This window comes from Xiphophorus hellerii, chromosome 12, assembly GCF_003331165.1.
Source record: "Xiphophorus hellerii strain 12219 chromosome 12, Xiphophorus_hellerii-4.1, whole genome shotgun sequence".
Classification (NCBI taxonomy): Eukaryota; Metazoa; Chordata; class Actinopteri; order Cyprinodontiformes; family Poeciliidae; genus Xiphophorus; species Xiphophorus hellerii.
The window spans coordinates 4,217,436-4,244,188 of record NC_045683.1 but is presented as its reverse complement, the minus strand read 5'-3'; the positions used below and the strand labels follow the sequence as shown (position 1 = coordinate 4,244,188).

Sequence of the window (26,753 nt, the reverse complement as noted above, 5' to 3'; positions counted from 1 at the left end):
ATTTTAACCAGAGTTGGATAGTAACCAGTTACATTCAGAGGTGGGCGGAGTACCCAGAAATTTAACTCAAGTAAGAGTAGCACTACTACAACATATTTTTACTAAAAGTTACAGTAACTGTTTAAGAAATTACTCAAGAGTCAAATAGTCAAGTTCTGAGTAACTGATCAAACTATCAATCATTTAATATTTAAAATTGACCTTATTAGTTAAGTGGAAATTTGGGAATTTTAAGGATGAAAATGATAATCATTTATATAAGTGACAACAACATTAAAAATAAAAAAACAACAGTTTATTTCAATAAAAACTTCTGAAACTTTAAGAAAAACTGCAGGTGTGTGTCTGGTGAATCTTTGGTTAAAACATGTTCATTCAGTGGGCAGGGAATCCAGAAATTTTATTCCTCGGAGTAGTGATATTTTAAATATTTAATGATTGATCATTTGGTCAGTTACTTAGTTACCAAATACTTTTTTTACTTTTGAGTAATTTCTTGGACAGATACTTTTTACTTGAGTAAAAATATGCTGAAGTACTACTCTTACTTGAGTACATTTTTAGATTTACCTGCATCAGCAGGGATTAAAATGTGCAACTTTTCCACATACAGCTGTGGTTTGCATTCTGCGTCAGCTGCTGCAGTTTGAGGATTTGCCCCTAAATGTGTCAGCATGCAGCAATGAACTCTGTTTATTCAACATGTTACGTCCAGATTGAGGTAATAACAGGGGCATCTCTATATTTTTATTTTGCTTAGGGCGGCCTGGATTAACCAAACTCTTATTTACCAAAATAAAGGACATGAACCTGTTTAACATGTGAAATCTCTGCAGTAGATTTGTTTAAGGGTTATATTGTCTAGCTTAGTGTAGCTAACTCTATTAAACATTGAGCCATTATAGACTATAAATAGCAAACAATATTTGTTCACCTGCCTTTCTTCTTCATGCAGTTTCTTTTTTGTTGTGCAGTAGTCTGTGGATGCTTTTTCTTATTATTAAACATCGCGTACATCAACTTGCCATTGGGATTAGTGGTGGAAATTAGCCACTTGGGTATAATTTAATGCATTTACATGTAAATGTTGATTAATGGGTAGTGTCCTCTTTTTAAAAAATAAACTTGAAACAATCTTCAACAAAAAAAAATATTAATGGCAGTTGTAAAATAACATAAATGAGTTTCATGCCGTAATATTAAAAAAACTTTTGCTTCCATCTTGTTGCCATTTTGTAGGTGTTTTATGGTTGGTCGGCTATGTTGTATTTGTTTTTCTGTTGGAAATTAAAAACTAATTTTTAAGTTTTATAATCCTTGGAGGAAAAAGTGGAAAACAAGTAAAAAAGCAGCTTCTCAGTGAATCTCCAGCTCTAAGTTAATAGTAAACTTACTTCAAGCAAATCGCCCTCTTTCAACAACTGCGCAATTGTAAGTAAGACATTGCAGCGTTTCACAAAAATGTGAAAAATGTAAATTGTAACATTTACTTCCGCGAATATCTGGTTCACTGATGTCAGAGGTGTAAGGATTGACATTATCTGAGCAAACAATTAGGATCGACACAAAGGTGTTCAAGGTGTTGGCTTGAGTAAACTCTGTTAGACGAGCAACTTTGGTCAAACTCTGGATTACATTCTCTCTTGCAACAATGCATCTCATTTTTTATTCCAGTTAACTACATACTGTAGGATATTTTTACTGCTTAGACCTTAAAAGAATATTTATTCTAAGTTTTTTCCAGGTGTTGTTGACTAGTACAGGTTGTGCTGCAGATGGGGGCATGGTGAGCTAACTAGTTTGACCAGACCTGGTGTAAGTCTGTCAGGTGATCATTCTTGGCAGTCTTGGCTGATGAAACACTCCTGCTTCTCTTCACAGACCAGTTTATTGTTGTTTCGTTTTGTTTTTTTGGGGGGGGAGAGCTAATTATTTGTAAAACTATCTGTTCTCACATATGTGTCTCTGGGATTAGGTTGTAGTGTTACAGAATATAAGAAAATACCACAGGAGGTCAAATAGGAATTAAAAACAGAGAAGAAAACAAATATTTGTACTTGACCAAACTTTGCTTTATGAACTGCTTTTTATGATCTCACTTAGTGACGTGTACGAATTGTGAAATTTGGTTTGTTGTACATTTTATTCAGTTAAGTGATGTACAATAAAACAGTGAAACAAATGAAGGAAAAAAGTGGTATTTTGTAAAGTCTGGCTTTGAAGTGTGGGATACATTTTAATTCTTGAATACTACAACTCAAAGCGTACAAATTTCAACCCCCTGTCTGGTTGTTTTTGTGCATTTTTTGACATTGTCATATTTTTAATCCATGAGCACCTGGCAAAAACACCACCACCACTAAAGAGTGGTAATTTACAAACTTGTTTATCAACAGTCATTATGCTTTTCCAGACTGAGGTCCAGTTTTATAGCATGACAACCTAGCAAAAATAAGCTTTGTGGCATGTTTGTGCTCTACAATTTTATTTGGAGAGGATTTACAGCACGATCTCGCACCAACCCCTGAAAATGAAGTCAGACAGTCCTGTCATGTTATTCGTCACTACGAGCTTAAAAGGGAGTATAGAAATGTTCAGTCTTCTCAAGAAAAAGTCTCAATCCCTAACCTAACAAAGAAGGTGGTTGCTAAAATTAACATTAAAAAAATCAACTTGACAAATTAACAACCACTGTGGTACCAAACACATATCCAGGATGAACTCCGCCAATACTGGGATATCAAAACAATATAGAAGTGAAGACTTGGCTGAAATGGTTCTACCTAATTTATACAAAATAGGCTAAAATAATTAGAGATGCACGATATATCGGCATCTATATCGGCATTGGCTGATGTTAGTCATTTTTTAACATCGGTGTTGGGCTGATATTAAAACCCTTGTTAATTTCCATCTTGTTGCCATTTTTTAGGTGTTTCAGGGATGGTTGGCCATGCAGTATTTGTTTGATCATGAGATAGTGGAGCAGCACAAAATTATGGGGATGCTTTTAACTAAAGTGGATTCCTACAAATGATGGGATGAAATTGGGGCAGGGGGTGGAAAAGTGAGGAGTTTTGACATGATAAATATCTAGAAACTTTGTTTTTCCCCAAAATTCTTGCTTGGTTTACAGTTATCTCACAAAAATATTCTCAGATAAAGTAAAAACGTCAAGGGGAAACGTCAGCAATTGACGTGTGCGAACGTAATTGGATTGCAACATTAAAGCAAAAACTGCTGGGGTGTCCCGGATGACAGGTCGAATGTTGAGCAATAAGCTGTGTCTGCACATTACAGCTCTTCAAGGCTCTTCTTGAAGTTGTAAACATGCTCCTCATGACTCTGCAAAACTGCTGTTCGCTTACAGGAAAAGGGAAAGAAAAAAAAGAGAAAAATGTCTTTCAGGTTCAGTCAGACTGGAAGAAAACAAGGAAGTAAGGAGATAAACTTTTTTTTTTTTTCTGAACAGCTGTTTCTGAAACGGTTCAGTGATTATGGCGTTGTGGGTTTCAGTAGACTTTGAGTTGCAGAACTGCCTCGTCTGACCCTGATGGAAACTCAACCAGTTGTACCAAATGATTGTTTTTATGTTGGGGGAAGTACTAAAGTAGTTGCTGCACTAAAGCAGAGTAACTGGAACAGTGAGAACAAACTCAGTAAAACACTTGAAAATAAGATTCAATCTATTTTATGCTTCTTTTTACTCTGGCCTAACAATTTAAATGTCAAATAATAAATAATAAAACCTAAAATTATAACTCTGAATCTGAGTAAAAAACAAAGGAACGCCGAGTCAACAAATCAGATTCGACAAACATGTCTCCTCTTGCAGCACAACACTGTAAACACACTGTAATCTCAGCCTACAAGCCTGATCTCACTCCTCCAAATGAAAAAGAGAGGAAAAAAAATTAAAAACCGCAGTTCCTCCTGCAAGCGGTCATGACAGTGTGATCATATAATCATGTGAAGTGCCTGCTGCATTGGCTTTTATTCGCCTGCCAGTAACACAAGGTTACACAACGACCTTTGCTCATCAGTCTTTCTCAAGGTAAATGCTTAGCTGTCAGGGTGTCACAGTTAGTCATAGATTACTTCATTATGTCTCACTCTGCTCAGTTTGTCACATATCTTTAAGTATATATTGAAGTTTCATAGATTTTGAGGTAAAACTACAGCAAAAAAAAGTATTCATGGAAATAAATCTTGAGTAAAAGTGAGAAAACGCCATTGACAAGCGGAGCATAAAATGGTCTTCACATTGTGAGAAAAAGGGCAAGGCACCCATTCTTCTTAGTGCACACCGCCCTGCTTGTTTTCATTTGTTTTCTGCACAACAGACAGGATTGTCATGAATGAATTACCTCCTGCAGGTCATTAAGTTCAACAGAAGCCTGTCAGTGGCACATTGATTTGAACAGGAGTGTGTTCAAGCTGGGAAAACATCTAAAACATTTTGGGCTGTTGGTTGTGGACACATGGATTTGGAATCGCGTGTTTAAATCATGATTGAAAGTAACATAATGCAAGTTATAAGGAATTTGTTCACTAATAGATGTACAAATCTATTTAAACTGAGAATACAGAACAGAGTAGGCCTGTTTCTGTAAACAGGGAATGTGGTTTCAAGAATTAGATATAATTTGTTTAATGGCCTATCAGAGCTTTCTGCTGTTCTTGTCCTCATCTGTAAACAGTCATTATAACTCTCAGCCATAACACACAAAACTGCTGAGCATTGCACATTTATACCGACTAAACAAAGCATCAAATCAAAATTTGCACCAATGATTTATTTGGTATTTTGTTAAATCATTTGTCAAATTGTTTCAGTTCTATAATGACCATAACCACTGCAAACCAAGTAGTTATTTACACACTGGAACTGGATATAATTATTGTTTAGCCATTTTTACAAAACCTTTCCATCACCAATAAAAATTAGTTGAAAAGTTTAGATTTTACATGTAGCCCCTAAAAATTGTTTGAGCTGCTGTTTAATCTTCTCTCAGTCCAATTCTTCTTGTATTTTTTGCAGCACCTAAACCATCTTTTTGCATCAATGTTTTAGAATGAAAAGTTGTATAAATGTCTTTGTTGTGAGCAAAGAAAGCAGTGTTTCATTAATAGTTTTTGAAAGTTGAAAAGAAGTTTTCAAAGTCTGAAATCTTGAAATAAAAAATCAAATGAGGATTTTTTTAAAACAATTGCTTGGTTTCAGACACGTGACCCGGATGACGAGCGAAATTCAGATAGAGGGCTGGACGTGAATTTCTCCGGTTCAAAACAAAGCAAAATTGATCACAGCAGTACACTAATGCCCTAAATAGGGTGGAACAGACAAGGCATCTCGAAAAAAATGCTTTCAAAGTGCAGGATTATTTTTCGTCTTTATGTCTCCCAAGATCTACCAACAACTTACAATTTAATTGGCTGTTTCATGACAGCCATCTGCATTTAGAGACCAAAACCAGCCAATGCCTAATTGGACAGTTTGTCCCAAATAGTTTATATTTGTCAAAGATGTGAATTATGCATTTTTTAATGCAGCAATTCATGCTTATCGTTTGCAGAAATGTGGTCATAACGTCTCTGAAGAAAGTAAGCATGAAGGAGTCGGATTAAAGTAATCAACTGCACAGTTATCTCTATGCATCTACAAACCACCAGTGACTCAGTGTTGCATCATCAAACAAATGGGTTCTTCTCCTTTCACTGTTGCCACATCTAAACCTACAACTTTAAACATTTTGGCTTTGTCAAAACTTGATGTTTTTAGATTACAAATGTATTTACTGGCAATAAAGTTTGGTCTTTTTTATGCATTTTGGCCTACTGTGACAACAAACAACAGAATACTGATGCATTTTAAGGTGATTTTAACTCCTATAGTTTGTTTACTTTGGTCCAAATCACTTGATGTGTTTAACTTGTAACGTTTTCCGGTGTGTGTTTATTGGTCGGATAGGTCAGAGCTGGTAGAAAACGTGAAGAATGTATTTTTCTGACAATCATTTGAGCATTACACTGCATGATTTGGAATTTAATTCAGTTTAATTGTGTCAATTGAGAACAAATGTTGTCGTCTCAAGTGCCTTGACATGGCAAAACCATTTAAATTCAATCACTCATACATCCCTATTGATTAATCAGTACAAAATGCTCAATTATTCTGAGTAGATTAAAATGTTTGTAAAGAGATTTAGTAGATTGAGATGTTTTAAAAGTTGCATGCGGTTTTATGCTTCACTGAAAAGATGTACTGCTTTGTTTGTTGGTTTATTTACTCCACCGCATCCCAGAATGCAATGCAGACCCGACTATGGGAAGGCATTTGACTCAAATTTGCCGCAAACACCTGGAAGCCGTGTTGGATTGGGATTTGATCACATTCACAACAAGAACGAACCGTTCTACAGTTCATTAAGATCCGTACTGAGACTATTTCCTCCAAACTGTCTCAAAGCGAATTTGCTTTAAACGGACTAAACACCTCAAGTGCAAAAACCCACTTTAAGATGAAGCTTTCTGATTTAGTTGATGAACGTGTAATCACTTGCACCAGCTACTCCTCATCCTCTAATGGGTTTGAGTTTATCTGCAGATCGACTGAACCGCTTTGCTTTCTTTCCTCTTCCTCAGTCTGATAGCCTGATGAAACTGATGCTTGAATTTATCTCTGTTTGCTTAACCTTGCCAGAAAGTACAGATTGCATCAGTTTATTTCCTGTCTTTACGTAGAGGACATTCAGAGAGCTTCATCAATGTAGATGAAGAAGGCGATTATTCTGTATAGAAAAGAGAAAATATTCTGTTCCTCCATGTGAGCTGCCGATTTGCTTTGACCATTGATGCCGAATTAGTCATGTGATGTTTTCTCTACTCGCTCTTTCAACTTTTATCCAGCAGATAATGACAAGCGCGAGATTCCCTTACGGCTAAACTTTATGGCCAGAACCTTCTCCTCTGTTCTGTACCATATTTGCAGAGCTGGTCTGTTTTCATGCTGAGTAAGAAGTTTATCATTTCCCTCCAACTCCTCCTTAGTCTTTAGGTTCCTCTTCAGCTCCTGCTGCTGTCAAGAGGAACCCAGAGGCAACATGTACGAACAGGATGCATCTGTTGACTCGTCTTGCTTTGCTCACTCTTATCACACAGTGTCTTCTTAAGAGTTTCAAAAATGGCTACCAGATCTAATGTTTTTTGCTTGGCCTAAATGAATGTTTTTAAGGCTTGATTTGTAAAGAATATTGCTGTTTGTTCCACTTTTGTTTTAAGATGGCAAATAAGTTACCCTTATATTATATTATTTTCTCTATTTAATTTATTTTCTTAAGTAAATTTTTTTATTTGTTATTATTATTATTACTTTTAAACAAATTTAAGTACAAAAGGAAGCTTATTTAGGAATAAAAAAAAGCTATCCAATACCAATCTGACTCTGTGTGGTAAAGTACCATATTGTCCAGGCTATAAATCGCTCTGGAGTAGAAGTTGCATAAGTCAAAAAATGTCATGAAGAGTTAAAAAACATATACAAGTCAAATTTATTGAAATTGTCAAACCTCAGAGAGACCTCGTAATGTTTGATGCGCGGTTCTTGACAAACTAGATTTGAATTAACAATCAACTCATAAGTCAAAAATGTGTCATGAATAGGGAAAAAAACTCTGGATTACAAGCCGCAGAACCACCCAAACTATGGAAAAAAAACTGTGACTTATAGTCCAGAATTTACGGTAATTGCCCTCTAAAGCTGACAAGTGGTTTTGCCACCCTTTACAGTAATAAATGTCATGTGTTTACGATAACTGACATGGAGTGATGAAAACTTGGCCCAATTACTTTCCTCTTTTTAATTCAGCCACACTTGAGATTTTTCCAACTGGAACACCCCGTTTAACGGTACCATATTAGCCTGGACTTTGACTTGGTCACTGCAAAACATTACTTTTGTCTTTTGAGAGGTGGACTTGCTGGAGTGCTTTAGATTTTTATCTTATTGCTTAACTGAAAGGTACTCGAGCTCTAGGTCACAAACTCATGGCGCAGTCGCGTTCATTTTCGCACATACCTTTCATACACCGGCAGAGAACACTATAGGTTCCCTAAAGCTTCTGTTTTGCTTTTGTGATACACAGTGAGAGCCATACTTTTCTACAGGCAGCCTCCTCAGTGGACAACGAAGTTCAATTTCCATCCAGGAGCTTTCAGTCATTACTATTATAATACTTATTTAGTGATGAATTGCACATTGTATATTAATCCTCATTGCATCAGATAATCAGTCCTAAAAAGCTATTCATGTCTCTTGCAGATACAAAAACCAGATAGTTTGAATGAAATATTAACATCACTGTATGAGTGTAATTTCCACATAATGCACATCAACAAACTTCTGACCATCTCAACTTTTTGCACAGAGCTCTGTCGAATTAGCTCAGCCAGGGCTTGGTGTCAAGTTCGGTAGGCAGACGGTTCTCTGCGAATAAAATGATACCATTTTTGTCTTGTTCGACTACGTCAAGAAGAGTTTATTTCGGTGCTTAAAATGTATGTGGGGGCCTTCGTGGTAATTGTTGGTATGATGTTTCATGAAATTCTTGGTTGGTCTCATGCCAGGTATAACACAATGTCCAAAAAAATTCCACTTTTGTCTCAACAGTCCACAGAGGATTTCCCCCAAAGTCTTGGGGATCATTGACATTTCTTAATGTGTCATAATTTTCTTTTTTTTAATATTTAAATTAGTGCCACACAGACTGTTTTCAGCCTTATTTCTGCAGACAGAATATTTAATCAGCTTGATTAAATTAAATTTGATGACTTGCAAACCACATCGTCTCTGTTACACAAGTCGGCCTCCAAATGTGGTCACAAGTCAAAAAGTTGTTGGTAAATTCTTGGTATAAAGTGTCACTGGACTTTTTAAAACGAACAGGAAAGCTGTGTCTCTGGGGTTTCACTTCCTGTGGTTGCAGTTATAAGCTCATTTACAGCTCTGGTTCAGCTGGGTATCCTCCGTCTTCACAAGGTCACGTCTGCAGATTTTCTTTTGCATTTGTTTTTGTTTTGTTTTTTCTTGCACTCTTTTTTGCCTTCTGCCTAAAATAATTTTTTTAATTTACTTTGAGTAATTAATTGAGCATATTGCTCTATGTGATCACTAGGATGATTTGATTGTATGATTAAATTGAAGTTATTTTTTATAAAGTGACTTGATGACATGTGTTGTGAATTGGTGCTATATTATAAATTGAATTGAAAAAGCTGCAAGCAAGAGACTCAGTGAACATGTTGACCTTTCACCTACAACTCAAGCATGTTTTCAACTCCTTAATACCTGAATTTACATCCAATTGTGCAAAATAATTTGCAATTAGTGTAAATTTTGAGTATGATTCTAATTAGAGTCATGAGGCATTCAAGAACTGAAACAGACTTTTCAATCTCAGTGTGTTATTTTATTGGTGCTATTTCTAAAAAAAAAAAATCTTTGAAATTGACTGAAAATGTTTTTGAACAACCATAAATTTTTCATCAATGTTTCAAATACAGCAAAATTTCATTGCTACACAGTCATGTGAGCTCCTGGCTTGTTTTTACAATATAAAATCAGTTTTACAAATTAAACTACAATATATGTTTTTGAATAGTCATTAGTTTTCATCCTGCATTGTTTCAAATACAGATAAATACAGAAATATTTCTTTCCTGTACCATATGCTCATCACATTAAGGTATGTACTTATGTATGTAGTAATGTAAATTTCTACATTACTTTCTATCTGCAGGAATCCAATGATTCAAAATTGCATAATAAGATGCATGGAGAGAATTTACAGGTTTTACAATTACCTAAATTGTTGTCATTGCTTCTTTATACTGGTATTGGTCATTTCCATTGCAACAGTTAGTTGCCTACTGTTGCTAAAAGCTTCAAACCCAAAATTAGAAACAACTTTCAGAATTTTGGTTACATGTTTATTGTAATTTGATAGCATATGTAGAAAACATTAGTAAGCCTAAATATGTTCTTTATTCCACAACTTTGCTCAGGGTTAAGTTTTACTACTGCCACAACAAGGCAGGTCTGTGTCTGCATTACCTGCAGATGTTTTAATCTGAGGGTTAAAACTTGCCATTTCTTGGATATCAGCGCCCTGTTTGTTGCAGCATCGACAGCTATGTAAGACTTTCAGTGTTGAAAGTGGGAACGATGCGAAGCCACAGGTCATGTAAAGAAGACGAATGCAAAACTTTGTTTCCATGCAAACACCTGCTTGTGTTCTACACATGGCTTCGTCACCTCCTCCTTAGCCACTTGTGATCTTGGTGGGTGTCACTCACAGATTTTTAGTTGTGTGTGTGTGTAGCTTTTACTTGTGTATTTTCAGAATGCTGTTGGCTTTGTAAATTTACATTTTAGTGGTTTTTGGTAAATGTGTTGTTTTGAAGATTATCGTGCTTCTTATTACATTAAGTAGATCTGGTTCACGTTACTTGAATTATGCTTTTGTTGATGGGGTGGAGGTTTCCTGTACGGTAAAATTAATTAATTGGAAAAATTAAGTTAGATTTGAGCTGTTTTAATGTGTGTCTTTGTTTTCGTATTAAGTTTGATTTGAAACTTTGTTTTATTATGAATGCATCGTTTACTTGCTGAAAATGCACCTTGACATCCCACTGGATCAGGGGAACCAGGACTCTGGTTTACAACCTGCAGCTCTGGAGCCTCCAGTGGCTCTTTGGACCTTCCACAATAACCCTCCATAACTTTCACTGAAAATGAGAAATAACCAGGTTGTATTTTTAGTCATAGAATGCAGGTTTGAACAGTTTTTTATTGAAATAATTGCATTCTATTTCCACAACAGAATAACTCTAAAAGTACCATTAATAGTTATTTAAATCTGTTTTTTCCATAACTTTTTACAAATATGAACATCCCATAGAACACAAATTTATCTGCCTTTGGCATTTTTTCAATAAACTTTATTTAAAAACGTAAAAAAAAAAATGAAATGGTGATAAAGACATTTCCTAAAATGGGTGCAAGTTGTTTTTTTCCCAAAATGCCATGTAATATTTGTGGCTCTAAATAAGTTTTATTCAGTAGGATTGAAGGAAAAAATTACTTTTTAAGTTTCAGACCCCTGGACTTGAAACTCTGCAGTTTATTTTAGTTGATTGACATGAAATCATTTCAAATTTCCTAATAGAAACAAACGCACTATAGCTAACCTTATGCCTTAATTGAATACTTGAATATTTTCCCCATAATTTTCCACAGATATAAACTTTCTATAGAAGACAAATTCATCCTTCTTTTTTTTTTTTTGCTTTTTTAAAATTTATTTTAAAACAGTTTTTTGGGGGATTTGTCACCTTTCTATGTGCTTGATTATTTTTATTTTCATGACATAAGGAGTTGTTTGTTTTTTACAGTAATTTCCTTTTTTAAATCTGTGTGAAGGGAGAATGCCATCATCTTTTATTAGCATGCTGTAGTGGTGATGAATGGGCACATTGTGCCCCTGTGTTGTCTTATCCCAGCATCCTGGAGAGAGTGGTGGTACGGCGATGCAGCTCATGGTCCCATGATGGCATCGCTGCCTTTGTGCTTGCTCATTCAGCCTTTCTGTTTCTGCCTTCTCTCTCTCCAGGAAACTGAAAATGAATTATTTTGACCGCTGCTGGTCTAACGATTACGGGAAACCAAATGTGCGAGCAAGATTGGTTGATACAGTAATGTATATGTTTATTTTTTGTAGGTGTTTGTTTTAAATGATTGATTCCAGACCTGGAATCGGCAGTTACAACACATGTAAACACAAAAAGAAAGTTTTTATTGGTCTCGTGATTCGCCAAAAGCAGTTTTTGCACATTTGCTTTTACATTGCTTTCCAATTTTTCACAGTAAGGAACTGTTTTCGTCATTTAACCAAAGTTTAATGACCACAAGACCAGGCAGAGAATAATGAGCAAAGGGAACTTTGGATTTGGATTAGTTTGTTCTGCAAAGGATTCATATTGGCAACAAGTAATTTTTTGAAAATTTCATATAAATGGAAAATATACAATGGAACAAAACTGAAAAGGCTCAGAATCCAGAATCTGCCAATTTTACCGCTGATAAGGTTAGATTTATGGAAAAACCTTAAAAACCATCCTATTCATTAAATTTATCAAACCTACAAGCGTTTTTTTGCACATCACCATAAAATGTTTTCCTTTTAGGCAACTTTCAGTACATAAAACACCAACTTTTATGCACCAAAAGTTAATCTTTTAGTGCCTAAAGACCAAATTTAAGCACTTCATGCAATCTTTATTGTTAAAGTTTAGAAATAAGCTTTTGATGCATTAATGAGAATAATCTTATAAATCTGTAAACCTCTAGCTCTATTAAAGAATATCCAGCATTTTTTTTCAATCTTTGAATAGCAGGTAGTCCTTCAGGATAATCAGTCAGGATTTTAATCGACTTCTCAAACTTTAAAAAGAGAGACATCTGTCTGGAAAATCCTGATTGGTTCAATTCTAATTCGGTTATCAGTGCGACAAACGGTGCACATTATATACAAGGAATGTTTCTCCATATTTCTTTTTGTGCCATAAAAATATATAATGCATTAAATCTTATTATTAAATGTGCTTATTAAATCTGAAATGTGCTACTTCAGTTGCCTTTCTCAGTAACATAACGTCTCTGAAAGCAGAGCCACTCCTTTTGTTGGTTTAGTTGTAACAATTGAAGTTGAGGGCAGACCTTAAAAAAAAAAAAAGTTTCATTACCAGAACCTTCCAGCTCACTGATCCCAGTTTGAAAAACAAGTCCAGTCACTGCACTTCATGCAGCCTTTTATGGAGCTGCTTCTCTGAAACGGTTTGGAACAGCTGTTTATCCGGCTTTCCGAGGTTTTTTTTTACTGCTCACCTGAGCCTCAGTCAGGGTAAACATGTGGACTCTTCCCGTCAAACTCTGTGGCTTCTATCTAAGCCAAAGTTACAGAAAGAGTTAGACGAGAATGGAGAATTAAAGTTTAGGTGACAGATGTGTAAACGTAAGGCTTTTGTAGTTTCTTCTAGCCAAGCAACTGGTTATTTTTACTGAAGAAATGAGGACGAGTCTGCAGAACTGCAGTGATTTTAAAAAAAAGAAATAAAAAAAGTATAGGCAGATCCAGAAAACCGTCCTGGTCCGGGATATTTTACTAAGCATTCAGTTTTGTCACAGATAAGTTGCATCTCATGATGTTAAATATTCAAATTATAAGTATAAAACACAATCTTATAGAATTAAAAACTCTACTTGAATTTATTGTCCATCTATTTAGATTCATAAAATTACTTTTCTTCCAAACGTGTCTCGTTATCTCTGCCGTAGTTCGCCATAAACTGACATTCCTAAGCAACCTTGAGAAGCAGCCCTGCTCTGAGATAAGAGCTTGCCGGTGGAAAGCATTTCATTTAGTGGAAAAGAATAACGAGGCACAAGCTGAATAAATAATTTTTATTGTGCACACTTTAAATATCAGAGCTGCTTTGAAGATTGTGGGATATCCTTACAAGGAGAAGACGAACCTCATCAGCCCTAAAGCATTAATTTAATGGATTCTGCACAGTTGAGTCAGAAAATCTTCCTGACTTTGCTATTTTAGGGTTGGAAAAGTAGCTTTTTATAATCAGAACAGAAATTGGATGTTTTTGTTTGAACTATAAACTGAGACAGCCATCATGCAAGTCCAGGATACTTGCAGCATGCCTCTGCCACCTCCGTACACTTTCAGAGTTTCTCACCAAGGTTTATAAATATCTGACCTGCAACAAGTATCTCAGCTCTGTGGCCTATATTAATTAGGTTTTTCTGTAACAAAATGTCTTTGATAATGCTCTTTTTTAAAAATCTACATATTTCTTATCATCTAGAACTGTCACATTTTAGACTTTGGTTGTGGATAAAACCCGGTGAGCATCAGGAGAAAGCTCACCGGGTGCAGAATGTCTTGACTGCTCGATTAAAAATCACAGCGAGTCTATTTTTAAGTGGAAGTGTTGCTGTTGTGCAACTTTTCAGGACTACAAAGAAACAAAGATGTATTAATAGATTCTCGTTAGCCTGGAATGGCTTACAGGGCTAGTCTGAATAATTAGCAGTTAAATTGGTTCTTAATTTTGTGGTTAAGAACAACTTGAGCTTTGCTGATTGATGTTGAGTCCGTTTTCTTTTTAAATGATTTCTAAAGTCTTGCTGAAGTTCTATTTACACCGTGATTAAGCCAGCTGAGAACAAAAGCCGCTTCTGCATTGGGCTCTACTGAAACTAAGAGGATTTCATAAAGTGTGTAGGATCAGAAAGTCATTAATAGTTAACAGGAGCAGCTGGCACTGACAGAAACATTTTTTTTTTACCAGGAAATATTACCTGGATTTGTTTAAGACGCCAACTGTTATTGACCTAAATATTTACTAAAGGTTTGTGTTTGTCTTAAGGCAGTGCAAATAATTCATAAGGAAAAGAGAAGTTGGTTATTTTTGTTCTCAAGTTAACTGAAAACAAAAGGACTGTGGCTCAGACTGTTTGTAGGATTATTAAGCAAGTGAATTTTTTCAGTGTATCATCATTTTCAGGCATATTTCCTAACAATTTTTAGCGATGCTATCATAATTAAATGTTTTCCAGCGATCGTCACTCATAAATACAACACGCTATGATCCAGCCATTTGTAGTTTGAGATCAGTATCTATGGAGCCCAAACAGCATCATGCATATCCAAACTAGGGAGAAGTGTGCACACACCTCCAAACTGTGCATAAAAACTGTTTGCTGAATAATAGTCTGATTATTCAGACTATTTTTTAAAAGCAAAATAGAGATGCTAATCAGTGTTTAGTGATATGATTTGATTTTTAGGGTCCCTATTCAATTTGGTAACAAATTTTTCTATTCAAGCTGTCTAGAGATTCTGTTTAAATTATGTGACCACAGGAGATGACCATGTAAACAAGTAGAACATATACTATAAGGTTCCATACTGTACTGTTTTTATTATTTAAACAAAAACAGTACAGTGCTTTTGTTATTTAAACAAAAACAGGTTTGTGCATAGCATTTTATTTCTTAAATTACCAATATTGGGTCAGCTCAGACTCCTGGTTTTTTCTTAAATAAATGTAAAAAAAATTCAAAGAATTATTCAAAATATAGTTTTACAAAAAATCAAGCAAACATTTTGAATTGATTCAGAATTCCCAGGACTGGGAATTGCGATTCTGTATAGAATAAAAAAATTTTGCTCTGTTTTTCTGCACCTCTAGTGCAAAATGCATTTATCTATGTCAAAAAAAGTCCTGGCATCATATTTCACAATGTGGAGGAGAAAAAATGTGGGATGTGGCCCATAGTGATCATAACTGTAGCAGCATTTGCAACTCTCCATTTACTCTCTCTGTTCCCACCCTCACCTTTGGTCATGCGATACAAGTTATGACTGACACCATAAGATGCAAGATTTTAGCAACTGGAATGAATTTTTGCCACAGGATCTCAGGGTTATGTTGAGTAGCAAAGCTGCTTCAAAAGTATTCAGTTTAAGTGTCGAGGTATGCACTGGTCAACTCCCTTCAGAGATTTTCTGGGAATGTCCAACTAGGAGACTCCCAGGAACTGCTCGCCTCAGAACGAGGAAGGGAGGCGATCCTGGGATTCCCTTCTGCATCTGTTACCCCCACAACTTGAGTTTGGATAAGCAGAAGCAGAATGGATGGGATGGTTGCAGCATGAGTCATAAAATTTGCTCCCTCAGTGGGATCAACAAGGTTTATTTATGCATTGTGGATGATTTCTTCTCGTAGCACTCATTGTGGTGTCTTCAAAGATGACTGGGGGATTTCTGGTGAAAACATTTACTGTTTAAGATTTAAAAAAATAAAGGAAATCCCTCTGAACTTGTTTTGAGTGAGAAAAGGAAGTCAAGAGATTTAAAGTTGAAGAGGGCACAGAAAATACATCTGCTCAGCACAACTCCTTTCTTTACCAGACTGATGGTTTTCATCATCATAAGCAGTCCGGTTTTACTTGTTACATGGAAGAGAACAACCCTAATGTTGCTGGTACTCAGTAGCTACGTTTCCATTGACCATAACATTGTGCAAATTGAAAATAAATCCACTTAATGGTAGGGATGTCCTGATACAATGTGAGGACACAAAGTCCCGATGAGATACCGATATTTCAACTTTGAGTATAGGCAGGAATCAGACGTACTTTTATTACTTACTCTGTGGTGTGTAATGTTAGAAAAGGTTTGATCAAGTGATAATAGCAATATTCAACAACAATAGGTATGTGAGCAACTAACCCATTTAATATTAACCACTTGGTTTGGTTATGCTGGATAGAAATGCTTTTTTGCAAGGATGCAAGTCAATGTAATTCAATACTCTTTTTTTTTTTTTTTTTTTTTTTGGCTGATATGGGACCAATATTGATATCAGATTGGGACACCAGTACTTAATGGAAACATGGCAAATTTCTTTTAATCCAAATTCTCTTTTGGATTAAAAAGTTTTTTTATTTGTAAATGGCAGTTGACACCACCAGAGGTCTCATAGCATCGCACACTTCATCAAAAGTTGTGTTTGTCTCCAGTTTACCCAAAACGGCGCATATGTATGTACATACTCCCAACTACGCCAACGCATCAAGACGCCAGTGTCTCCTCTGATGGCTGATGATGAGCACTGATGCCATGGCAGAAATATGAATATATATATTTATATTCCAGGATGGGGTCTCAAGGAGGAAGTGCCTCAAATGTTCACCGCTCTGCTCTCCTAAAAGTTGGCTTGAGGAAGATGAAAGATTCTTCAACTGTAGGAGAATCCATCTTACTTCATGTTCATGCAAGGGGGGGATGATCGGGCAAGGATTTGCTTTAAAAAGATGGGTTATCAGTGCCATCATGGATGATGACACGCTTCAAAAGAACATCTGCTTCTTGCGGCTGTGCAGAAACCACAAACTCATCCCTGTAGATTTATCTTCCCAGAGGGAAGAGGCTTCATTTTTAGTTTCCTCCTCTCCGTCATTTATCAAAAGCTGTCCAGAGGAACCGTTTCATGTAAAGCTGCGCTTTGTGTTTGCTGAAAGTCCTTGTTTTTCATGCTTATCAATGATGTCGGAGTCCAAAATTCTTGACATGCACTTGTGGTTGGTTTAAAAAAAAAGAAAAGCCAACTTGGCACCATGCTGAAACGACGGTCCCTTCCCTATCTTGGCCTGATGAATTTGGGGATTTCCTCCCAACTGTCACTAACAGCTGAGCGAGCTCTCATGCCGACGTCTTTACATATCCTGTCCACCCTGCAGCCAGTCAGCAGAAATAGCAGTTAGTTGGGCCTAATGGCGGCTGAGTAAGTTAGACATGCTTATCAGTCATGCATTAGCCGAAAGGTTTAGTTGCACTGAACCTCACTGTGTATCATAAGATCAAAGAACAAAAATTTTACTCTTAACCTGAGATCAATATGTGTTTTTAAGATTTCAAATTTGCTCAAGAATTTCTTTTAAATTGAAAACTATCATTTTTATTGTTTGAGTTTACTAGGGTGTTTAAAGGAAAAGACTTGTTAGTGTTGGGCTAAATATAAATTTATTCCCTGAGATTAAATTACTTTAATAATATAAATATGGAATTTGATGATAATTTAGCTTTTTAGAGCTACTTTTTTCCTCATTTTTGATATTTGTTAAACAGACAGACCAAAAAAAGTCTGAAAAGCAACACATTTCCTGCAAATTAAGCTTCCTGTTCGTCTAGAAATGTTTTGCTGCATTTCAAAGCCCCTTGTTTGTCCTCGAAGTTTGTATGCAGTGAACAAAGCCCGCTCCACAACAAATCATTCCACCCAAACCAACTCAGGAGAATAATGCACTCAGCTTCCATGGCTGGCACAGTCATGGGAGGCAACAAAAGCCCCCGGGGTGGTGATTTAGAGAGAACCTGATCCTGCAGCATATGGTCCCAGTCAGCTGCAGAGCAAACCAGTTGGTGGACATGGAGTGGTCTGCATGGATGGCCTCATCCGCAGGTTGCTGTCCTGAAGCAAAATTCTTTCAATATGTTTGTATTGCATGATGGGTAACATGCTGCATTGGTGGATGGGTTCTTCTTGAAACTAGACCAAATTGAACAGCTGCTTCTAAGTTTATTAAACTTTTGGTCTTCATTTATTGAGTCTTTGCAACTACGTCTCTTAATCACATGAGTCGCCATGACGGATTGGAGGTGAAAGTTGGCAGTATTGAACGGAGAAGCTATGATTGTTTTCCTAAGTTATATTTGACAATATAGCCTTGGTGTCTACTTATTCAAGTCGAGCTCACCTAATTGGGGCTCTTAACCATTTACAACTTTTGTAAAAATGGCTAACTTAAAAACTGTCTCATACGTTCTCCCTCCTGACATGCTTTTTGATTAAATCGTTTCCCTTTACACCGGAGCACATTTGAAAGCGAACAAAGGTCTAGATGCTAACCTTTTTTTCTGTATATGGTAGGCTACATGATGGGGCTTTTTTTCATGGTTGCTAGGGGTATCGTTCCAAACTTACTCATTTATGAAGCATATGAAAGTTAATCTTCTTACCCTGTAAAAAGCACTTGTTGAAAATCTGTGTACACACTGAGGGCTGCCAGTCATTATTGTTGACAGCTGCTATTTATAATTGTCTCTCCTCATCAAAATGAATATGACAAAATGACAAGTTTGATGTGCGACCGTGTCTGTTTGTGCAGGACCTTACGACCATTTTTACAGTAAATTCAACTAAATAAAAGCAGTATAGGCTACCAGCATTATGGTGGAGTGGGTTGCTTTCTGAAGATTGTAACGCCACAGGCAAAGGCTCAAAATTGTGAAACCATGCTTTACAATTTTTAAATTTATGTATCTAAAGATAAGGCCTTAAAATGTCTCAAATTCCTAAAAAATATTTAAATTAATTGCATTCTGTGACTTGTGGTTGTTGAGGCAGCTAACTAGCTAGCATTTTTGCGTCTACCACAGTTGAGTGCAAATTTTTCACTGGTTGCTTGGACAATAATGGTCTTCGCTTTGAACTCGCTTCTGTTGTCAATTGATATGCTAAAAAGTCTTAAATTCATGTATCTAAAATTAAGACCTTAAAATGTCTTAAATTAATTTTAAAAATTGCAATTTGGCCTTAAATATGTTAACCACAAGTCTTAAATTTTGTTAGGACAGGATTACTTAATCTAATATATTCTAGGTAATTTAGTTTTTTCTTCTGGAAATGTTCTGTCAGGTAAAAGTTTGAGTTTTGCAAAGATTTCTTCAATGCATTCTGTGACTTGAGGTGGTTGAGGCTATGGGTAACAAGCTGCTAGTATACCCTTGCTAGCTAGCTTTGTTTGCATTTATTATTAAGTGCCAATTTATCACTGGCTGGTAGGACAATGTCCGTCTTCTCCACTGGCTCACTTCTGTTGTAAGAGACTTTGTGTAAGCAAAAGCTTGGTACTACTTGGGTTAATATTGTAGAGTCATATTTAGTGTGAGAAACACAAAGCTGTGGCTAAGAGCCAAAAACAGACCCCAGAAATGTCAGTTTTTATCCCGTAGTGTGACTAAAGCTCCTCTGAAAACTGTTGACGCTGCTACTACTTCGCACTGATCTATGAGCAGCTTTTGGTGCAACACAAACTCTGGAGTCTAATGTTTAATAGATTTTAAACACGGTGGTCAAGCACCAGCCTGACCTATTCTGGGTATCCATACATCATTAAAATGCCTCATGCAGGGTTTCCCCCAGAAAACTTGCTAAGCCCGGTGGTCGGGGCGCCGAGGCGGTGTACCGGCAGCCCACCGTGTTTTTGTATTAAAAGATGGTAAGTAGACAGGAAAAGTAAAAATATTACTGGGTAATTATATGTTATGGGAAGACATCACCAGTGAAATAATATTTAAACCCACAACTAGTCTTGAAAACAACAAATCAAAAAATACAATTAAAATGAATAGCAATTATTTGCACTTCTTAATCAGTGGCTTCAAAAGGCCCCCCAGGGCTTTGGGGGCCCCATAAATGCTGATATTTTAACATAGACCACAGATATATAAATGTCGCATTTGTTTATTGAGATTATCAATGTTGCTGAATTTGATTTAATGGCTTCAGCATACATAAGTTAATAGATTTTAAATTGTGTAACATTATATGTAAGATTTTATGGAGCTGGCAAGTTTACTTTGTAAAAGTTCAAAGAACAATATTCATAGTTGAATGGGTTTGTTACCATAGCAACAATCTGATGATGTGAGTTTAATCTTTGAGTTTGAGCTCTGTTTGCCCACAAATACAAATTGGTAAACTGCAATTATAATTTATTGCTTTTTAGGTTGGCCAATTAAACTACTCCCTTTCTCCCAGATTTCACTAAATCTAACACAGAAGCAGTTAGAGGTTCTGTTTTTAGCAACAAAAGGGGCCCCTAAGTCAAATTCTGCTCCAGGCCTTATACAGCCTTGGACCGGCCCTGCACGATGAGGTAAATTCACTGCACTGTGCAGAGATGCGCAACAAACGGGAGATTTAATGTAATGCTGGTATTGTGGCTTTAGTAACTCTTCCATTTCGTGTCTGTTGAGTTTTTAATACACAGAAACTGTTCAGGCTGCTCAAGTTTGTGGGACGAGATTTTCAGATCTCGGCGCGGCCGCGAGCATCAACTCTGGCTGACTACGTAGACAAAGCCTTTGACATGGTTTGGTGCACCGTTTAACCGGACAAATACTACTACTACTAATAAAATAATATAAAACCAGCGTGATGCGTGACTACGAGGAGAGCGCGAAAGTTTCTCACCTGCATGATGAGGTTAGCGCTGGTTTGTTAACCACTAACGCTCCGGCCAACCGGGACCATAGACTTAAACTGTACAGGGAACACAGAGCCACACGCTGTGCAACGTGTTGAGATGTAAATAATTCTGTCCACAAAGATGAATCATTTTCACCACTCGCTCAACGCGCAAACGGCTGCAAACAGACGCCCGAGTTATTCCTGCGGTTCACGTAGAGCTGCGCTACCAGAGATAACGCGGTTCGTTTTAAACTGTTACCTTGATGTAGAGTTCTCCAAAGAAAAATAACTACCCTCACTGGGTTGATGTAAACATCCATACAGGTCAGCCTGTGTCCGCGCTGAGCTTAACTTAATAAAGCAGCTGCAGCACGCAGAGGCGCCAGTTGTGTGACTGGTCCACTCTCCGGCTTTAAATGGATAAACTATAAACTTTTTAGAAATAAATCTGCTCCGTGAGTGAAGCGCTGAGAACAGAGACGCTTGCAATCCGGCTTAACGATTTTTTTTTTTTTTTTAAAAAAGCGATATTTTTTATTTAGTTATTTTTCTTCCCCAATTATTAATTTTTCTAAAATTAAAAACAAGCGACGCTTAGCCTGGCGGGGGCTCTAGTAAAACATGGTGGGCTGCCAGGCTTACAATACACTCGGGGAAACCCTGGTTTATGGTTTTAGATTGTTTACTTTTTGTTGGATCCAACTTTTAGATGTGCTGTAAATCCCATCTGATGTTGGTTATACTATTAGCCAGTTGTCAGGTTTGGTTAAATCTCTTTTTAGGAATCGTTTTGCTCTGAGGATACCTTTAAATTGTGCAGATTTCAGTGAGGATTAGAGCACCCTCTACATCTTGTCATTACAACCTCAAACAGCCGTCTGCTTTCTGCTTCCTGGCTCTCCGCCCGGCTAAATAGATTTCACCTTATAAAATCCATCACATCCATCAGTCATCACATCTTGTCTCCATTCTACTCTAACGCTGATTTACTGCATCTGGAACCGACGTGTCTGTCAAGGAAGCACACAAAGCTTTGATTCAGGTGGATCATGATCACGTAGTTTGAGCTTGGAGGGAGAACAGGGGATGAAATGTTAAAATTTCTGACTGGTTTCACCTTTATCATGTTTACCATTGCAGGATTTGTCAGCTTTTCAATTAGACAATTTTCATTTCACCTCAAATATCTTGCTGTCTGTAGTTTTTCCCTTAAATATTTTTTGTTTTTTAGCACTATAGTCAGGTATTTTTGAAAGAACAACATGCTCAGAGCGGTAATTAACCCAAAACTCTCTGTAAATATGTTCTCCAGATGCATCCTTTGCTTTTTAGTAAGCGTGCACTAAGACTGCTTTGTTATTGTTTTAGGCACTAAAATATCTGTTTTGTTATTTCAAAAAAGTTATTTGCCATTTTTAATGCATTTCAAATGTGTAAAAAAGGTTAAATGGTTAAATGAAAAATCTGCAGAATGTACTTTTTTTTATAATTTTTTTTTTTTTAAAGATTAATCATCAGAATAATCGATGTAGTAAAATATTTTTGTTGCAGCACTAGTTTGATTTAATCATTTTCACACATCAACCGAAACGGAGATTTAATGCAGAATTAATAATCACATTTTAAGCAATAAAATGTTAGATGGGGGTTTACTTCAATGTTTTTTCAGTGTTAATCCACCCTTGCTCTGACCTGGTGGTTTTTATCCATCCGGGTAAAACCTGAGAAGCTTTATTATGATTTTTATGACTGAATGTAAACATGGATTTTGACAAAAAGAAGGAAACAAGTCATGTTTTGTGTTATTTGGGAAAGAAGAAGGTAAGACAACGTCATTAGATTGAAGTCTTTAAACGGCGCTGTACTCAACAGTGTTGTCAGAAAATCTATTAAAGCCGGATGTAGCCGTTTAATTGACCACTTAGCGATCCTGGGAACACAAAGTAAATCAATGAGCTTCTACCAGCAGGTTCTCGACGTTCGGCTTAAATACGTTTTCTGCACCTACAGATTCCCGTCGCGTTTGTAGAAACTTGGAAAAATGAAGCTGCAGTATTTTTCCAAGCATTAGCTCAGATTTGCTCTCATTTCTTTGACATTTGTGCAACCTTTTCATGCAACTCTGTCATCTGTGATGCTTCAAGGTGCCAAATGAGAACAGATACGAACCATCCGAGTTAAAGTTTCTCATGATTTCTCTGAGCTGCTTATTCTCTGTTGCAGCCCTGTCAGAGCAACGTTGATCCTTGTCACATTATCTGCCGGCTCTGTGCTGCAGAATAACATCAGCCATCCCTAATCCGATAAAGTGTGCTACTGTTTCACTCACTGTTGTAGCTACATACAAGCAAACACTTTGCCTCAGTGTGTTTAGTTGCAGCTAAACACACCTCACTAACATGCCTGCTGTTGTCAGGTGAGTCCTCGTGAGGCATAAAACTTTAAAATTAGTGAATTAGTTCTTAAAATATGCTTACAAGCTCTCTAAATGTAACTTGTTCTGAAACAAGTGCCTTTGAAGTTGAAGTTTTTATATTAATCGTAGATCTTTATATCGACATTTGCGCCAAGCAGTCGAGTAGAAATTATGACTGCAATAATGGTTTTACTAATTGATCAAATAATTGGTACAGTCTGCATATTTTTCATTTAACCACTTAGACCTTTTTATATTTTGGAGTATTAGAAATATTCCAATGAAATTGAACTACAAACCATTTTAAAATAAGAAAATAAAAATGTTATTACCTAAAATGCAACAGCATTGCGTTCCTATAGTGAACGCTTGAGTGTTTATAGTCATTGATTAATTTTTGCATTAACAATTAATATTTATATAGGTAAATATCTAATAGGAGATTTTCAATTTTTTTACAGAATTTGAATCGAGTGAAGCTAAAACTTCCACTTGAGAATTACAGTCAAAGGCTTTTTTTTATTTTCAATATAAAATGTATTTTGAGTTTATTAGTGCACTGAGTGTGTTATTCTTTTAGCATATCACTCTTTTTAAGTGTCTACTCCAGTTAATGATTAATCAAGTACCAACTTAGTTGATGATTATTTTGATTGATCGCAATTAATCTAATTAATTGTTTCAACCCTATCAAAATTTGCTGATTCTTGTCTTTTTTTTTTTTTTTTTTACTTTAAACCTAAACTAAAAACCAACAGAAACCCAGTGAGCTCAGGTTTTCTTCTACATTAGAGAAAATTTGAATGGGTTTTTACTTATTTTTTCCTGAACACATTTTTGTCCACCCCGTTTTCAGGAAGTTGTCCAGTTATCAGTTTTATACGCTGCAGATTAGCTGAGCAGTCTGTGCTCCAACGTTTAGCCTGTAAAGGTAATCAGAGCTGCTCCCATCACTATCCTCTGCAGGAGAAAACCAAGAATACTCATGTTTGTTCTCTGATCACAAGCAGTTTTTAAAACTGTAATCAGTGTAGAATAATACAGTTCAAGTTGAATTTATTTAAATACTCTAAGGTTGTTCAAAAAAGTATCACTCAAACTGTTTTTGATTTGTTTTCAGAAGCAGAATAAAAGTTTTATACATCACAGCTTTTGTTTTGTTCAGAATGACATCAGACCAAGTATTTGAGATAATCGGATGCAGACCAGTCCTAAAAAACAAACAAACAATGAAGTAGACCTTTGCTGAAGAACCTAAAACATATTGAAGGTGTTTTCACACCTGGTAGTCTGGTAGAGTTGGTTTGGTTGGGAATCAAAATTGCAACATTTGTTACATTTTCAACTGCTGCAACTGTGTCAAACTTACCAAACCCTTTGATCAACCTGTTCCCCTCCTCACCTGTGGTGGCGCTGCACCAAGAACCACTGAAGAGAACAATACAGAAATCTCTGAAGGAGATACGGAGCGCAATTTCCTTCAAGAAATGTAAACAAAAATAGAGTTGCATCAGAGTTTAGCAGTTATAGGATTTTTCTTTTGTCTTTGATAAAACACGACAAGCTATTTCTGTCACATTTGTTTTGGTTTTATTTACCCACAATGCTCTGTGCTACAGTCAACTTCCTGATTTTGGAGCAGTCCCCAGTCTAAAGTTGTGTTCATATATGCATTTGAACAGCACCAGAGTTCTCTTCAAACAAACTGAAACGTAGGTTTTTAGGCAGACCAGAGTTTGCTGTTTTTAATGTGTATCAGAGTTTGATTACACATTCACACATCCCCAAACGAACTGGGGTTTTATTAAAGCGGACTGAATATGGGTGGTGTGAAAACACCCTTAAATTATTAATAGAAGCTTTTTAACACAGATTAATCTGAGCAGTTTCGAAGAGTTCAGTTAAGGTGTGATACATCTTGCTATTTCAGACTTCTGCAACTTTAGCATAGATAGACTTTTGCTACGTAGAGTAGTATTTTCTTAGTGTTTACAAAATATCCTCGTGTTTCTACTGGGAACCCAAAATATTACTAGGAAAAGAAAATTGCTCATAAGATGCTTCCCTAACTTTGATTTTAACGGCTACATGTTATGTAGGAGATTTGTCTTTATTTTTAACAAGTTAAACGAGTTGTTTCTTCTTGCTCATCACCATTAAACTGGTTAAATGTGGTAATTTGCTTTAATTTGTTTTTACTTTCTTTTCCAGGGGGCTTCTCGGTGGTGTTCCTGGCTCGGACACACAGCGGCGTCCGCTGCGCTCTCAAAAGGATGTACGTGAACAACGTGCCGGACCTGAATATCTACAAGAGAGAAATCACGATCATGGTGAGAAGTTTTCTGTTTAACTGAACAGTTAGATATTTACAAGGCTTGCAGTGCAAAAACACAAAATCCTGTCAAGTATTAATGTCTGTTATCTAGTTCAAGTATCTTAGTACACTCGAAACAAGACAATACTAACTCTCAAGTAACATTTCATCAAGCTATGAGCTTGTTTTAAGTCAAGAATTCTTGAAAATTGATCATTATTACTTCCATTGGCAGATTTTTTCACTTATAACAAGACATTTTGTTACATCTGTGACAAATCGCATCTAAAACACGTCTTTTAAAACCAGTTTTTATAACAGTTTTTTTTTTTTACATGTTATGTTTTTAAGCGTTTGTACTTCGTGTACTCTTTGCATTTTTACTAGATCCCTGTAAAGTGTTTTTGAGTGTTTAGAGAAGTGCTATACAAATAAAATTTATAATTTTCTTCCCCACATTATGTGAAAAAAGTCTGTCAGTGGAACTAGAACTTTTTAATCAATATAAACTATTATTGATTTTAAGCAAGCTCTCATGTCTTGCTGAAAAGGGTTTTCTTAAGTTACTTTTGTCTTATTCCAAGATATTAACAATAGAAGATGCTTGGTAATCTGTACAATCTGAAAATATAACTTCCACCAGTTTTCTGGGATTTAACTTTTCATGCAGTTTTTGCTCCTAGAGAAGCACAAACCCTCATGGCTCACAGTTAAACATTACATCATGAATCAGGTTGCATCTAAAAGTCTCCGTTGTCCCTGTTCTGTTTCCAGCATTTTCAGGCTGGTGAGAGCGAAAGGCTTTTAGCTGAGCGCAGGCGGACATGGGATTAATGCACCTGGTCGATCTACAAATGACTCTGATCTATCACGCATGACTACTTTGGGACACTCAGACTGTTTTCGGCACTAAAACGATCGTATTTTTAATATTTCTGAAGCCTCACAGACACTTTGAGCCTGACTGACCGTTGTTATGAGCGTTTGACCCAGAGAAGCTCGATCTGAGCCATCCAGCCTGCTTAGTGAGTCTGTTTGCTGTCTCATCATCTGGAACAATGTGTTACATCTACACACACACACACACACACGCACACGCACACACACACACACACAGCTGACCTTAAACGT

General features: G+C 36.4%; 1 protein-coding gene across 2 annotated transcripts in view; it reads left to right on the top strand.

Moving 5' to 3' along the window:
* The window catches only part of bmp2k (BMP2 inducible kinase), a 56,670-nt gene that overhangs the window by 1,053 nt on the left and 28,864 nt on the right, over positions 1-26,753 (top strand). For both annotated transcript variants that reach the window (XM_032579743.1, XM_032579741.1), the window contains exon 2: positions 25,520-25,638. In XM_032579743.1, coding sequence (XP_032435634.1) covers positions 25,520-25,638 — 119 coding nt within the window. The remainder of the gene's footprint in view (positions 1-25,519; positions 25,639-26,753) is intronic.